We start from the raw sequence: 16,241 nt of genomic DNA on the forward strand, positions 1-16,241 counted from the left end.
GTTCAGACATATTTGGCAAGTAGCAACAATCTTGATCGCTGCCAATGATCCCCAAACCCTTTATAACACATTAGTCTTAATCTGAGGGTGCTTTCACACAGGCAGATGTTGATCTCGGTAAGATTTTGGTGCTAGTGCAGTGTTGGCGGGTCAAAGTGAACATAACATTCGCATCCTGGCCCTATGCTGGCTAAAAAAAATGTCTTCTTCTGGTGCAGCTCTTTGACCAGTATGTGTGAAAACAACCAAAGTAAACAGATAAAAAGAGGAAACAAAGAAAATGATCCAAGATTTAGCAAAGTGAAACGTGTGACAAAAGCCAATTTCAACATATTCGGTCGCATCACTCATCAATAATGAAGCTTACATTTACACAGGGTTATAAATTAAGCCTACATAAACAAACACCTTGCATTTTGTATGTTTTCTCGGCATGAATGCATTACTAGGGGGAGTAAATACACAGTAAATGCAGGGACGTTCACCGGTTTCATCATTTAAGGTACGAGTGGAAGTAACCACCAACCTGCGCTGCCTTCACTGGTGGGTCTCTGAGGACCTCCGCCTGAGCCCAGATTCCTGTGGACAGATGCCTGTGGAGGGGACAGCATCCCATTGTCACTGAGGGAGGCTGTAGCTGCTGCCAGGGCCTGGCTACCCAGAGCTGCACCTGGCTGATACATGGCATTGGGATTGGATACCGGCACGGCCACGTGCATGGAGAAGTTCTGCTGGGGCAATGCTGACGGCTATACAAGACAGAGACACAGGTATTTACACGCTAGCACTTTCAATGTGAGGGCTGACGTGTACTTTTCAAGGCATCGACAATGCGGGGTAGAATGAGCTCTGAATGAGCATTGCATTACCAAAATAATTAGACAGGCGATGCCAGTCGAAGTAAAATGTACCGTTGTGAATTTGAAACTCAGCCACTACGCAACAGTGCACTTGCATAAATGATTCTGTCTGTGAAATCATACGTCGCATCTCGTCCTTTGAGAATATGGATTTTTTTTTTTTGACAGTTCTACTGCAACACACAGAAACCACAGGGACCAGTAAAACCCCACAAACATGCGTTGGATTGATCAGCTGGGCATTGCAGCAGTCAGCACAGATAGATTTCTCTTCTTTCGATGCGCCGCTTTGCAAAGTTTCTCAGCGCCGCAGCAATGGCTTTGTGGGCATTCACATCTACAGGAATCGTGACTCACTCGCATTCACCTGCAATGTGCTGACTGCGCAAGTCGTGAGTGAGAATGGCAGGTGGCAGTGACGACGTTTCATCGCAGTGTTACCCAGTGAGCCAGTCAGGTGTTATCATTAGTTGGTTAATGGTGAAGTGATGTTCTTCGTGTCAGGAACATAGAGACAATGGCTGCTTCGTAAGCACTATGTTCTTGCAGCATTCTAATGATGTCATGCACGATAAGATCACAAAGGAGCTTTTGGAATTTGAGAGAGTCAGCTGAGAAATGATGGTTATTGTATTCTGTGAACACATTGAGACAGCCATGCTTAATGCTCGTAGCAAAAGGCTGACAGGAGACGGCATAAAATTACATTATAAAGGAAACTGCTACAAATAAGCTGTCTATATGGCTTGAGATGGAAATAATCCAACCTTAACGTAAGCCAAACATGCACAGCTCTTAAAAGGTCTTTGTGTTTTTAAAGTGATTGCGATCTGATTTCTAATAGGCGTAATATCTCCAGTGGATGCACATAACCTCTGAGATGTCCACGAGACGTGTGATCTTATCAGGCTGTGCCAAATCAACATGAGCATCAAATGCATGTCGAGGGCAGGGGAAATTAAGCCGCAGTAGTTTTGCGTTTGAAAAGTATTGAGGGATGAAGAGTAACAAAAAGAGGAAGAGTTAAATTAATAAAAGAGAGTGAAAAAGTCCTCTGAGCCACAAAGCCAAGCAAAGACATTGCATTTACAGTACTTACGATTTTATGATTTCTCATCATATTATCAAACTCCTCATTAATTTTTTTATACTTTTCTTCAGTGTGAGGAGTGAGGACATAAGAGGCGTCAGGGTCCGGGCTATCACAACCTCTGTGTTCTTTCTTGTTTAGCGCCTGCAGTGAACATCAACATAAAGACAGCAATCAACACAAAACGGCAGCAAAAAGATGTACTTACACCACAGCGCTTGTACATTAAATCACTTTCTTCGTTTAGTTTGCCAAAATGGTCGTCCATGACGGGGCTGTGCCCAAAAGAGTCATCGGGATCGGGGCTAGCACAGTCATGATGGCCTTTGTTTCTCAATTTCTGAAATGAAATTTGCACAGTTTATAGAAAAAACATTGCACCAGGGGGTGTATCTGTGTTTGTGCTCCCTCTTAAATCAGTCATATATTTCACATTCATACATGATCCCAGCTCCACCAACACGGAGCTAAATGGTGTTTCAACTGAAGCCATGTTGCTCCTTCACTCCTCAGATGCCTTCATAGAAAATATTGCTCTTCCCTTTCTTCTCTTTCTTACTGCCTTACACTTCTGACTTCAGCCCTCGCCACTCCACACCTCTGTCTGCAGCGAATGTGTGTTTGCGTTTTTCATTATGTTTCAGCAATAGTAAGCCACCCAGCAGGAAGAAACCCCACACAAGAAGATCCCACTGCAGATCCTCCCAGTCTCTGATTCATCGTGGCTGTCACTCCAAGGATCGTATCAAACTCAATAAGTGTGGGGAATAAAACTGATTACCAAATGTGATCAATGGTGCCTATTTATGCATGAAATTGACCAATTATTGTAAAAGCAACGGGGTTGCATCTATACACAAAAAGGTGGATGAGAACTGCACACACTCGTGAGAAATCAAAGTCAACACCATCCTTGTGCTCGCTCTCATAGAGACTGTTCCTTGCTCCTCATTTCAACTCTGAATAGCCGCGTTAACAAGACCTGCTGACAGCATGTGACAGCTTGTGACATCAAGGCAGCGTACATCAACACATGATTTATGTTTGGCTCCCCAGGTTTCTCTGTCAGGCTGCAGCGGGGCTACGCCACGTCCGTCGGCTTCCTCGGAGGCCTCGCGTCTACAAAAAGGTCACCGGCTCCTGTGGCGGGGTCAGAGTGGAAGGTAGAGACATGCTCTAATGAGAACTTACTCGCTGTTTCTGGTCTTCGTCACCCAGAAAAATGGAAACTACGTGAGAGTGTTACATGTGTCTGATGTGTGCGTTGCTGTGTAAAGCAACAGTGTTAAACTGTGTATGGCTTTAAATTCCGTGTGACAATGGGAGGGGTGGGCTTCAACAGCTGCTACATCCTGCGACAACAATGTGACAGTAAATTTAGGTCTGTGCAGACAATGCGGCTAACCCGTTTCTGTTCACCCCAACCTCAGTGTAAATTATATTTCCTCAGTCCTGTGCCATTGTCGCATGCGTATCGCAAATACGTTTTTTGATACAGCCAGAGGATGCCACTTCCTCTGACGTTCCTGTTAACAATGGTGATTAAGGCTGGGGGAGAAAAACATATGTGTGCATTGCTTGGGCAATAAAGACGTTCAGGAAAGCACCCACATCTTTTCAAACATCTTTTCCACAATACCCACAGGGGAGTGAGGGACGGAGAAGTCTGCTGGATAATGAATGGCTACCTCTGTCATACAGCTGCATTGCTGTTTAGTGCGGTACAGAGCCACGGCATTCCTCTCATTCTAAGAAAACGCCTTGCTGCTTCATTTCCTGTTTACTGAACGAGCCCTCTTTAGTTAGGGTCGAGAAAGGCCTGTGTTTACTTCGGCTTAACTATGCACTCTCTCTGCCAATGAGGCAAAAGATCTAATCTCAACCTGCAAATTTGAGTTCCAACCTGCTCATTATGGGAATATCGTGGTTGGACTGGTCGGTCATGGCGGTGTGAGCTGGGCAGGGCTGTTTTACTTTCACAACAGGCATGACTAGCCTTCAGTCAACCGCACCCACTGACCCAAACCATTTAGGGGAGGGTTGCAGCCACGGTTGAGTGGGAACCAGATAGCAGCAGATAAGGACATGCAGGACAAACAACTATTCTATCCCATGATTCTGTACATGTCAGAAATCAGTACATTAGATAGCTGGCAAAAGATTAGAAAGGTGATGAGTTAAATTCTATGGCATGTTATTACATACTACGGTTTGGCCTTCTGGTAAATCACTTGGCATGTTTGGGGTGTCCCACAGCCCTTTGCCACAGCTTCCTGTAAATGGATCACTAAATCAGCACATGGCCAAACAGGTGTCCCTTTTCCAAACACCTGTCAAGTCCTAGCTTCACATACTGTCCAATCAGGGGCAGCCACACAAAGACATGGCCGTAGAAGGGACAGCGTGTTGCCCGGAATGCCACTCGACTCCTGCTGATCAGCTCTGCTCTTACATGTCAAGTCGCTACATAGAATAACACCTTATGACCGAGATAAAAGGGTAAAAAAGTAGCCAGTAAGGGCAAAATAAATGCTTTGAAGCTTTGGAACTTTGACAGTAGAGCTAGTCATGACACGGTCTAAACTGGAACTGGGCAGTCATATTTTTGATGAAAGACAGGGGCTATTTGTTTAAGGAGAGAATGCTGCGGACAGTATAGAGCAGGCAACTTTTATATATTCACAAGGTCCTGAGAGTCTCACAAAGATGAGTGGGAACAAGCCCAGCTGCTCGTTTCTTCAGCAGTCCAAACCTGTATTGATAGATATTTGGCTTCTGAAAGGAAAATGAGTTGATGACGTCAAACCAACTGGGCACTATTGTCTCCATATGTGTGTGTGTGGACGGGAGTTTGTTTCTAGCAGTTTGCTGCAACCTCTAAAAATGTTTTTCATGGAAAGATGCTTTTTCCTCATGCTGAGGTAAACATCTATCCATCCTTTCCACCTGAGCCTTTACAACAAGCCTCACTGTAACCAAGGGTAACACTGAGCAGAGTAATTGCCTCTCCACATTAGTGGTGCATGCTCAGTACAAGAAGGTTGAGATCAATGTAAAGCAATCTCAAATAGTATTTTGATTTAAAATACTTTCTTCATTTCAACCTTTTAAGAATGGATATTAAACTATAAACAATTTGGTGGGATTTCTGCAAATCAAGCCTGTGTCCTCTACATTTTGTGAGGTCCTGCATTTCCTTTAAAGCTTTAAATTTAGATTTTTGCTTTTGGATTGAAGCAAACACCGTTCCATAGATTAAAAATAAAACTCAACCCATTGCATAAGCCACCTACATCACCTGTTTCTTGAGAAGTACTTTCAGTAAAATGGGCCTGAGCAATTTACTCTGCTGCTGTGAGTCTTGGAAAACAATTTCACTCTGGTGTTCTCCCTCACTTGTGTCAAGAGAGCTTTCTGCATTTTAGTTATTCATGTACTGCATGGTACTGTACATGAATAGAAGGCAGGGTGAAAGGAGAAAGGAGAAAGTGGCTTGGCATAAAAGCTAAGGTTCGAAAATATGAAAGCTATGGCTGAAGGGAAGACAAGAAGCGGGACAAGAGGCGGGTTCTATAGTCTCTTCCGCAGTGCTGGTCTAGAGCAGCAGTTCTCACTATCCGCCCTTCAATGGCGTCTGTGGCATGAAAATACACGCTAGCACAGGAGCCGGGTATGAATGTTTAATGTATGTGTGCCTTTCCAAAACTGCATCATTGCTCTGTGGCCTCCTTTCACCTCATTTCTGATAGGATTCCCAGCCTGTCATCCTACAGCACCACGTTGCTGAACTGGCCCTTGTACCCACCACTGCAAGCAAGGTAGCGTGCTAATCCTCATGACATCACCATTGTGCCCAGGCGGTTCCATCTAATGTGCTTATCAAAAGGCTTCTTTGAGTGTGAATGTACAAGGAAATCAGCACACAGGGGTGTCTGATAGGAAGGCCTTTATCTGCTAAGGAATATTTCCACACTTACATAACATCTTAAAGACTTTCGCTGCCACCGTTTTCACTTTCCCCTTGTGGTGCTGTGGTCTTTGCTGGAAAAAAATAAAAGCCTCTTTTGGTTCAGTTTTACGCGCTGTATGCCAAGCTGTCTTAAGTGCTGTTGTCCCCCCCCTGTTCTTGCCACAGGGAGGAACAGGCTTCTAGATAAGGAGACCTCAGTAATTCCCAGACATATCTTGTTTAATCTTGTGACCATTACACATTACTGAGCGGAATGATATCAGGATATGAGCCTGGTTCTGCGTCCTTCCGTTGCCTCGCTCTATTGTCTAGATACTGAACGGACAGGAAGAGAAGCAATAGGGAGTGAGCTCTCTTGTGTGTATTTTACTTAGATTTTCATATTTGTCTTCTAGTTGTCAGGGGAAAAAATGCTCTGTCCCACACAAACAGCAAAAAACACAAAGTACTTTGATAGATAAGTTATAGTACATGACCTTTGGAGGTCTGGATAGAACAGCAATGGAATTTGGCCCTTTAAAACCACACAATGAGAGCTATACGCTGTGCAGTGAATAATCTCTATCGAGCCTTCTGCCATCGGACTAGTGAATGACTGATGTGACAAAGCTATTAGACACCGCAGTCAGAGAAATCCATCTCTGTCATTGGACTGCATATTTTCAGTCCGGACAAGAAGGAATTAAACAACAAATTGAGGATAAAGGCAAACCGGTGTCATCATTATCTATGGATTAAAAAGGCTGAGAACACAGAGAGAAGTGGGATTGTATTTAACCAGTTCTGACAATTTTCCGTCTTTCTCCCTGTCTTTCTCTTCCTCTGGTCATTGAGTGGATCCTTGAAACCAAACCCCCAACCCCCAGTCCCTCTCGCAACTAAAATATTCATAAGGACAATTAGGAGTTCCGATAAGGGGAGTACGAGTAAGGGGCTGGGGCCATGCATCAGAGAGGGCAGGATGTGCCAGCAGGACGTCTTTTCTGCAACACTCTATACTCAGACCACAGGCCTGCTCTCATCAATCTGAGACACAGCAGCCACCCTCTTTGCCCCCAGTCAGGCCAGGTGGCAAAGTGCCAGCAAGCCCCCACATGCCCACCCCCCATTCTCACACCATCCCAACAGGCTCTGCTCTCTCCTGCCCCTGGGCAGTAGGGGTTGGCCACACAGCATGCATATTAGGAGGAGAGGGCACAAGGGCAAGTTGACTTTTGTCACAAAAGCTAAGTCTCCTTTCAGCCATGAGACGCGCAAGGTCATTGGGCTGATCATCTTTCTGTACATAAAAAATCCCACTCAATTGGATTTACGTGCTGGTGTAATGAAGAAATGATTCTGTTACATTTATTTCAACCAAACTAAAATCCAGCCGACATCAGCTGACGGTCAGCTGATTCTCCTCTTTATCTATTCATTTGGGAAGTCTCGTAAATGTCTTCCATGCCCCCACCCTGCTGTTCCATGAAGACACATAAAGGAGTAAGGAAGAGTGGTGCTACACTAGATGAGAATAATATAATATATAAAAATATAATATATTTCTGCAAGGATAGCAAAACAAACTCTAAAAAATTAAAAAAATGTATTTTAACAAAATAAAGTAAATAAATGAGTAAATAAACTAGCAGTAATATATATATAATTCATCATTTTAGCTGCTGGGCTCCACATCTTTAGTGTTTGTTAAACAAGTTGAAGATCCTGGGAAAGAGCATATTTAATTGGCTTGTAGTCTTTTGTTATTTTGTCTCCTCTTATTATATGCTCTCCAAAGAGACCCTCCTTTTGTAATGAGACATGTCCAGCATGGTTGAGAGGGTGGAAAAAAGCTCTGACGACAATGAAGTATGACATGTGCTAAAAGCAAAAAACTCTTAGCTGTAACCTGGTAACAAGCATCACAGAGTGGAGAGCAGACACATAATAAAACAATAAGATGTAAGACACCATGGCTTAAAAACCAAAGGTGTACTTCACATCAGGCCATTCAGAAAAGTAAGTCAATCATGAGACAGATGAAACGTTACCATGTTATAAGGGATGCAGATGACACATATCGTGCAATCCTATATGCTATACAGCTTCATCATTACACTGATAAAACTGAAAAAAGAGAACTGGTGACCCTTTTTCACTAAAACCCCAGAGGAAAATGAGTCCTTGTCCTATAAAAAAGGGGCACTTTGAAACTCACCATGTTACTCTCAGCAGAGCCATTAATACAGTTTCACTCTCTGTGGTAAAAGAAGACTTTTGAGACGCCTCTCTCTGGCTGGAGCAGCAAGAGAGTGATAACCAATGCAATATACATGACAGCTGAAGACCACAGCCAGTGCGATTTGCAATTATTAATTCCTAGAGGGAAGAATTGGAATGCATAGCTGAGTGCTTCCTATTCAAACCTAAGTTTTTAATCAAATTTTACTTAAACCACATGGCTAATAAATAAGCTGGGACATTGTAAAGAATTTAACCCATTTAATTTAGCTATATACAGTATATACAGTCTTTCAGGTTATGTCCTACATGTGTTATTTATTTTTCACTTGTCCTACTTTTCTGGAAATAGATAATGGAGCTGTATGAGCAGAAAACATGTTTGTTCTGACCCAAAGGTTAAATGACTGCTCCTGGGTATACAAAGTACTGTGCCCCCCCGCAAAAAATAAAATAATTACCAATGTGGCGACTGTTACTTTGGACAATAGCCTGCCCAAAACTCATGCAGCTAAATAAAAAGAAAAGAAAAGAATGCTTATGGTGATATAATAGATAGTGTGCATGGACATACAGTAGATGTGTTCATTGTTACAGTTATACAACAGTATTTTAAATAATCATTCGCTGTACCCTGACTTCGATATGAAACTAAGAAAAAAACATTTCAATATCACTCAAATAAATCACAGGAGACCAAAGGCGCACACAGACTTTTCCCCTGTTATATTAAAAACAGACTGGTAGAAAATTTCCCATATATTGAAAAGCCTTGAAAAATAAACATCAGTCCAATATGTCTAAGTCAACAGCAATGCCATTTGATTTAGCTTAAGAGGGATTTCTCATCATTGCTGCTATGAGTGAGAGGATGATGCTGAAGTGAGGAGCAGAAGTGGCCAGACAAAGGTGGAGAAGAGAGAGTGTCACGAGTGAGCTCACCATGGGCTAAAAATACAAATGTGTACCAATCATCATTCACACATCTGTTCAGTTTGATGCTATCGATGTCCGCAGGTCAGTGTGAGCTGTCAATTGTTTAGATTGTGCCAACGATAATGGACACATAAGAAGGAGAAGCTAAGTTTGGTCTTTTCTGAGAAGAGTGCTTTGTTAGAAGGTAACGCCGCCGCAGACAGCAAATCTTAAAGTGAGTCAAGCTCAAGACGTCATTAAGTCCTTTTGTGTTAGGAAGATTAAAGACTCTTATGCCAATTATTGATTAAAACCTTTATTACTCCATGGTTGTTCCTGCTAAGGACCAGCAGGGCTGTTAAAGTGCTGGTTTTAATCATAGAAAGTTGATCAAGAAGGCCTGATTTTTGCCTGTAAGCACTGATCAAAAGCTTACAATAAAAATGGCTGCTTCTTTGGGAATATTCTGCTGTCTGTCACAAGCAAATTTGTGTTGAACGAAAGAGCATACTGTAAATAAAATGAAATAATAGTATATTTGAAGCTTAAATATAGAGGAAAAATCTGATCTATTTATTTATTGAACCTTTTATACCGTTCCCTCTCATTTTTCTTCCCTGGCTCTTTCATCCCTGCACCTCCCCTTTAACCGCTCCTCAGCTTCCATTTCCAGTGAGCCACCAGCAGGAGGATAATTGATCAATCACGCTAATTGAAGAGTCTGGACAGCTAGTGCACCATAGCAGATGTGCCAATTTGCATTCATTAGGACAGAAATGAGTCTTAATTACAACTCAGCCTGTGATTGACAACATAAACATCCCCTTATTTGAAAATCCTGGTACCCATTCAGCCCAAAGCCTTGTAAAGGACTCATTTGATAACTGATAATGAAAAAAAATCTCTTTTATAACTGTAAGATCCTGGAAATATGTCCCACAAATGTATGTGCTTGTACAAGTAATTTTGCTGAAAATGTTTAGGTTGGCAAAAAATTTCACACAAAAACAGCTTTTGCTTTGTAAAAGTGTGAAAGGGATAATAATTACACCTTATGGAAGCCCCCCAAAATTCTCTTTTTCGTGTATGGCGGAGCAACTACAATGACAATTTCAGAACAAAAGCATATATCTGAATACATTTGGATCAGAGAATACCAGAAAATGAGTGTGTATTTAGCACCAATCATTAAGCATGCAGAATTAGGGACACACCAGAGGGCTCGACTTGACATTCGCTAATGGTCAAACTTTGCATATATAACATCTGTTAAATAATTTTATTTACAACAAAGGATGATAGACACTGTGACATAAAACCTAATGAAAATAACCAGATAATTCTATGCCCATTTCTTCTTACTGTAGTGGCCTTTAGAGAAGCAGGGACCTTCGCTCACACGGACCCAATTGTGTGGTTTATTGTCACGCTAACAATGGCCGTCCCTTTTTATTTCAGGAAGAAAGAGAATTTCCTTTTGAATGATCTTGGGTTGTTTACGTTGCTTTTTTCTTGAGAGTGAAAAGTCACTGCTTTGCATACGGCGCACGGCGGTTTACCGTTACGACTCTCTGACATTTGACGAAAAAGCCTTCGCAAATTGAGTAAAGGCCAAATCGCAAGCCTGATTTTTCAAAATTTCATTTAAGTGCTGAATGAATGGCCATCCCCTGTTCCTGCAAACATAATTAATCTATCACATAATATACACATTAATTGCATTAAACTGCTCAAAGAGGGGACACATAAATACCGGTTTAATCCTGTGAAGTTGCTATCTGATTTCAGGGCTTCGTCTGGACACACACACGCGTCTTTGTGCGTGATGGAGAACGGTGTGAGGTTATAGCGGATCATGAGCAAAATCTCATTAGCTCCACAAGCGGAGAGGGAAGGAAGAGTAAATATTATTAGATTAATGTAATGACTAACAGCAGTATTTTCATTTGTGGGATAAACAGAATTTGTTCTAAAGCACAAACGCAACAGCACCATGTCTGTGCTTGGACATTCACTATGGAAACACAAACAGTATATCATTGCTGCTTTATCAGAAACTGGCATTCCTAAGATTCTTCTGACAGAAATAATTTGTTTATTAATTTGTTTATTAATAACTGCAATCGCATTTTGACACAATAGTCTGAAAATGTGAACACTGCTAGTTTAACTGGTTGTAATAGATTTCTGTGTTGCACAGGTAAACGTATTCAGCAAAGGTTCACTTGACACCCGCAGTACTGCTCCGACCAACACACACACACACACACCCCACCACACACATGAATATTATGAGCCTAGTGCTCCACTTTGGACTGCAAGCCAAGTTTGAAACCATGTCCCTAGCCCTCTGCTGGGTTATCAAACTGTGGTCCAGGCAGGCATCCATCTGTGGAAAACATGGAGACTGTTCTATCACTCCGCACAGCTCAGCCTTTATCTACAGATGGTACCACTGAGCAGGAATGTGACCTTTGATTCAGTTTCCCTCATGGAAGTCGCATCCCAACACAAAACTGTGTGAGGGTCCTTCTGGCTTGCTACCCTAGACAAATGCGCTGAGCACATGACTGTTTGCACGGCAGAGACTGGTCTAACACAATTTAAAAACTTAGATGTCCAATATGGGTGCGCTCATGTGAGGCCCATTTCAGTGGGTAGGTGGGAGGGGTGACAGTTTCCCATCAATAAAGACAGCGTGCAGAGAACGGTACAGTCGTAGATTAACGTTTGTCAAAGGAAATTATTCATAATAACTCCCAAAGTGTTATCAAAGGGGTTGTGTGAAAGTGCTGTGAAGTGGACTACGTTGGTTACTTCTGCTCTGCTTCTTCATTTCAGAACCTCGAACACGTAGCCAGCAGGCAGAATGGGAATTGTGCTTATCTACAAAGATGCTAGCACAATTATGCGAGGACAACGGTGGTTTGTTCTTGCCGTTGTTGAGTGGGGCAGCTTCCTTGAGAGTAGCTAAAAGGCTTTCAGTGTACAGAATGCATTGATCGACTCGCGTTACAGTGCATATTATTGAAATAAACACATGGTGAAACGTATCTATACATAGGGATTCTTTTGCTTATAGTGTGCTGTTGCAGGTTCGTGCTCTAAAAAAATAGATGGCTTCTAGAGTCACAGTAAAAACAAATATGGGGGCAGCGTTACGTAAGTGAGGAATGTATCCATGTATTTTTTATGCAGGTGAACCCCTGCTCTGCTCTGCTATGCTCTGAGGGCCCCTGATGGAGCAGCGACTGCATGAGCCTCCTGGATGCCAGAGCACTTTTCTGCAGCTCTGCCAAGCAGGTAATTCACAAGCAGCAGAAGCATGAATAAAAGATAATGGGCCACAGCTGACTCCTCTATGGTGCATATAATTTCACTAATGCCATCAGGCTAACATATTTTCTAAAGCTGGGCTTACTTGAAATCTTTCCAGTGTTGGTCATTTTATATTAATTGTTTTTATTGGTTATGAATACTATTAGATTTTTATCTAATATAGTTATGGCATCACCAATCCACAGCTTGACATTGAATATGCTTGAATATGATTAGAAGATGCATGTGTGGAACAGGATTTATGACTAATTATTCTCATTATTTTGGCTTTTATAAATTTGGCTGACAGCTTTGTATACTGGGATGACAAGTGGCTGACTCTCCCCCTGCATGAGCTGCCAAGAAACCCAAGTGCTTGCAGACTTTCAGAGAGCGGTATGGAATTTACTAAACCATGTATTTTCACCGTGGCAACAGCCAAGATGATGGTCTGCGGTGGGGAGTGTCCAGAGAACTGCAGGTACAATATCTGTGGGAAACAGCTGCGCGGTTACAGCACACAAAGATAGGTTCTTCACATCAGCTGTCGGAACCATTACAGGCTGAACTTATCAAGAAAAACAGACGTTCTGTGTCTTGTCGGAATAAAGAGCAGAAGGAAACGTAACGTGCGTGCTTAACATCGCAGTGTACGGTGCTTAGACAGCTCGTTCACAATCCACTACCACATGATAGTCAGTGAGTTATCGGTTGGTTTTACCGATCAGCCTCAGGACAATTGGCAAAAATAGAAACATGCTTGATTCTGAACTCAAATAATTAGTTCAATGTTCGGATCAACATAAATCCATGGTCACAGTCACAAAAAACAAATTAGGAGACCATTTCAAGTACCATTTCAAGTACAATCAACTAACAATTAATTGATTGACTGAACTTGGTCGTGTAAAGCAGAAGAAGTCCTCTTCAAAATAAAATGGAGGCTGGCACTTACCTCTACGATGTCTGAGTTGGTTCTGCTCTCGTGTGGTTCATTATACTCTGTGTATTTCAGCAAAACTTTGTCCATGTCTGTGCTGGCGTACTGGAAAAGCTTGTTAGAGCTGTTGAAAATGATGAGAGCGATCTCACAATCGCATAGTACGCTCAACTCGTAGGCCTTTTTCATCAAGCCAAACTTCCTCTTTGTGAAGGTAACCTGAGGGGCACAAAGAAAACAAAACCATTCTTCACTGAGGGGAAAAAGCTAGAATTGAAGCAGAAAATCAATGCTGAATGAACTAAACAGACAGTTGTTTTGGAAGACGTGACCACATAATGCAATCACAAGTTGAAGCAACACAGCATCATAGAAATATAATATTAGTATCTATCAAATTATCTCATAGGGTATCTGGTATAGATGGTCTAGGATTAAGAAGACATAAAATGTTACTAGCCAAAATAAAGGTAATTATAACTATAGCTCTAAAAGTCATTTTTATTGAAAACAACCTTCCTCATGTGAAGCACACAATGTATGTCTCAGCCTGGAAAATAACAGTATTAACAGTGTCATTACATTACAATGATGTTACCGTAACCAAGGTGACAGATAACAGGATCATTGCTACTTTAAGAATGATTGCAATGGCGCAGTGCATGTCTGAAATGTCTGGTTATCAGGAGGGAGGTCAGGGTTACAGGCACGACTCACTGAGCTGAGTCAGAGCTTTGGCAATAACAGGGGTCCATACATTACTGTAGCCCCCACCTCCGTATACGGAAAGCTATCACTATAGTGCAGCATAAGCCTTGTAACACGAGCCCACAGATGGGACTTGGGGTCATACATCACTCCAATGGTAACGCAATCCTCTCTGGAAAGTGACTTTATGTCCTGTACTTGTGCAGCTCTGTCTCCGCGGTGGCCAACACACACATGTCATTATGTTACACCACCTCTGCATAAGACGCAATAGTTATTTCTCAAGATGAAAACATCCCTCTCAAGTAGGGAGGACAGACATGTAGCTGATTTCTCTTTGGGTTTTTCTAATGGTAGCAGCAAAAAACATCTTGAAAATGCAGTTTGTTCCTGACTTTACTGCATGTGTCCTGTTTAGCTGTGACTTGTACGACATGTCGTGTGAATGTGCCGATCCACACAGGAGTGTGTGTGGGTGTGTGTCTGTGTTCTCCATCAGTCTCACTGACCTACTAAGAAGAGTTTAGCAGATGAGCTGGCTTTGTTCAACTTTAATTGGTCATAGCTTGCAGCTATACTCTCATTTTAGCTAGTATAATGCAGTACAGTCTTATATAGAATATATGTAACCACTCAGGCACCGGGGTCACTCCAACTGTCATAAATGATTTTCAAATCATTACAGTAATCTCAGTGGAGCTTTATTCCCATTGTAGTGTGTCAACTGCCTCTATGTACTGTTCGATGTACATTTTAATGACAGGGTTGAAATATGTAAAAAAAATACTTTAACGTCCATGACATATTTTCTCATTAATTGAAGTGACATAATGCCTCCGAGTGATGGACTGGAGCAGCTTTAAGTCCTTTTAGATCCTACCTGTGGTTCTAACCAGTTTGAGCAAACTGAAATGACTGAAAGCCCCAGCTGCCCACTTGTTCATTTGCCTGCTTGCATATTTGTTTGTTTGCCTAACCAACTGGAAAGCAGGTGCTGAGATCTGGGAAAATGATTAACAAAATGTATGCTCTTAGCAAATGAATGCGGCCGTTAAGCCATGGAGATGTCACCTTTCAACAGGAAGCAAAGGATGAGATGCTGAGAGAGGACTTTGTTCCACCTGGATGCATGGCAGAGTGCTGAGTGCAGGGTTGCTGACCCAGGCACAGCATCACTTCAGCCTCGGCAGCAGCGCTGAGGCGAGGTCCCTGCCCGGCCTAACATACATACCCTGACAAAACACCGGTGCCACTCATAAAACCATTAAAACTGACAAACGGAAGACTCGTTTTAACCGAAAAATCTGTACAAACAACTACTTTGAGGCACAAATAGAACCTGCCATCATCATGCTCTCTGTGGTACCTGATGGGAGTGAAAACCCACAGATAAGTTCAGTAACGGAGGATTCCTATGGCACTTCACAGATGACATTAAAACAGTGAGGTGTAGTTCTAACGTACCCATTCTATGATGTTTCTTTCCGCCTAACTCCCATATTTACAATGATGGGATTAGCCTCAGCTGTGCTCTGTCTCACTGCCCACAGAAAATGAAATGTCACGGGGAGAGAAAAAGAGGTGCCAGCATACTGTATCAACTTCCAATAAACTGCAGTGATTCCAACTTTCTCTGTTTTGATAAGGTCATTATCTCGGCTCAGACCACACCAGGCAGGTCGGTGACTACCAGCATTTAATTTAGACTGTAGCGGGCCGACCTTTTAAGAAGCTCCTGCAGTGTCAAGTGGTGGTGGTGATTCTGATCTCAATTTACATTTCTTCAATTTCTTCCCGAGTGCCGTAGCGCCATTAGATGATGTTTTTTAAACTTAGTATTAATTGGGTGAGCCAGTTCAGAATGGAGAAGTTATTGAACTTCTCAAAAACAACAACACTCAGTTACAAAGCTTTTAAACACATTTTTTTCCCCATTTATGCCTAGATATTGTCAACAGATGCTGAAATATAACAAATTTGTCGCTGCATGGACTCACCACCAGCATTGTTGCACACTTTGCCTTCTTTTTACTTAACTATGCCTACTCTTGTGAGTACATGAAAGCCCCATTTCAATTCAAATAAACCCCCACCTAAGGTTTCAACAAGAACAGGCCCTTAAAAGAAGCACTCTGGTATAAAATATATTGTGTAGCATCACATGGCAACAACACTGACATGCACAGACTTGCGGTGTCAATCATAAGGTCTATCAATGTC

The 16,241-nt window shown here is 42.2% G+C and overlaps 1 protein-coding gene and 1 long non-coding RNA gene across 9 annotated transcripts in view; one reads left to right on the forward strand and one right to left on the reverse strand.

Moving 5' to 3' along the window:
• The window catches only part of mef2aa (myocyte enhancer factor 2aa), a 45,917-nt gene that overhangs the window by 10,500 nt on the left and 19,176 nt on the right, over positions 1-16,241 (reverse strand). For 3 of the 8 annotated variants that reach the window (XM_029841369.1, XM_029841370.1, XM_029841368.1), the window contains exons 3-6: positions 13,329-13,532; positions 2,159-2,290; positions 1,960-2,094; positions 527-749 (exon numbers count right to left, since the gene is read on the reverse strand). In XM_029841369.1, the coding sequence (XP_029697229.1) occupies positions 527-749; positions 1,960-2,094; positions 2,159-2,290; positions 13,329-13,532 (694 nt within the window). The remainder of the gene's footprint in view (positions 1-526; positions 750-1,959; positions 2,095-2,158; positions 2,291-13,328; positions 13,533-16,241) is intronic. The other 5 variants (XM_003967059.3, XM_011606875.2, XM_003967058.3 and 2 more) reach the window with 3 other exon arrangements.
• Positions 3,035-12,825, forward strand: LOC115250970 (uncharacterized). Its single transcript, XR_003889495.1, has 3 exons — positions 3,035-3,113; positions 12,254-12,358; positions 12,684-12,825. It is a non-coding gene; the product is annotated as an uncharacterized lncRNA (long non-coding RNA).

The sequence above is a fragment of the Takifugu rubripes genome, chromosome 9 (genome assembly GCF_901000725.2).
Source record: "Takifugu rubripes chromosome 9, fTakRub1.2, whole genome shotgun sequence".
NCBI classification, from domain to species: domain Eukaryota; kingdom Metazoa; phylum Chordata; class Actinopteri; order Tetraodontiformes; family Tetraodontidae; genus Takifugu; species Takifugu rubripes.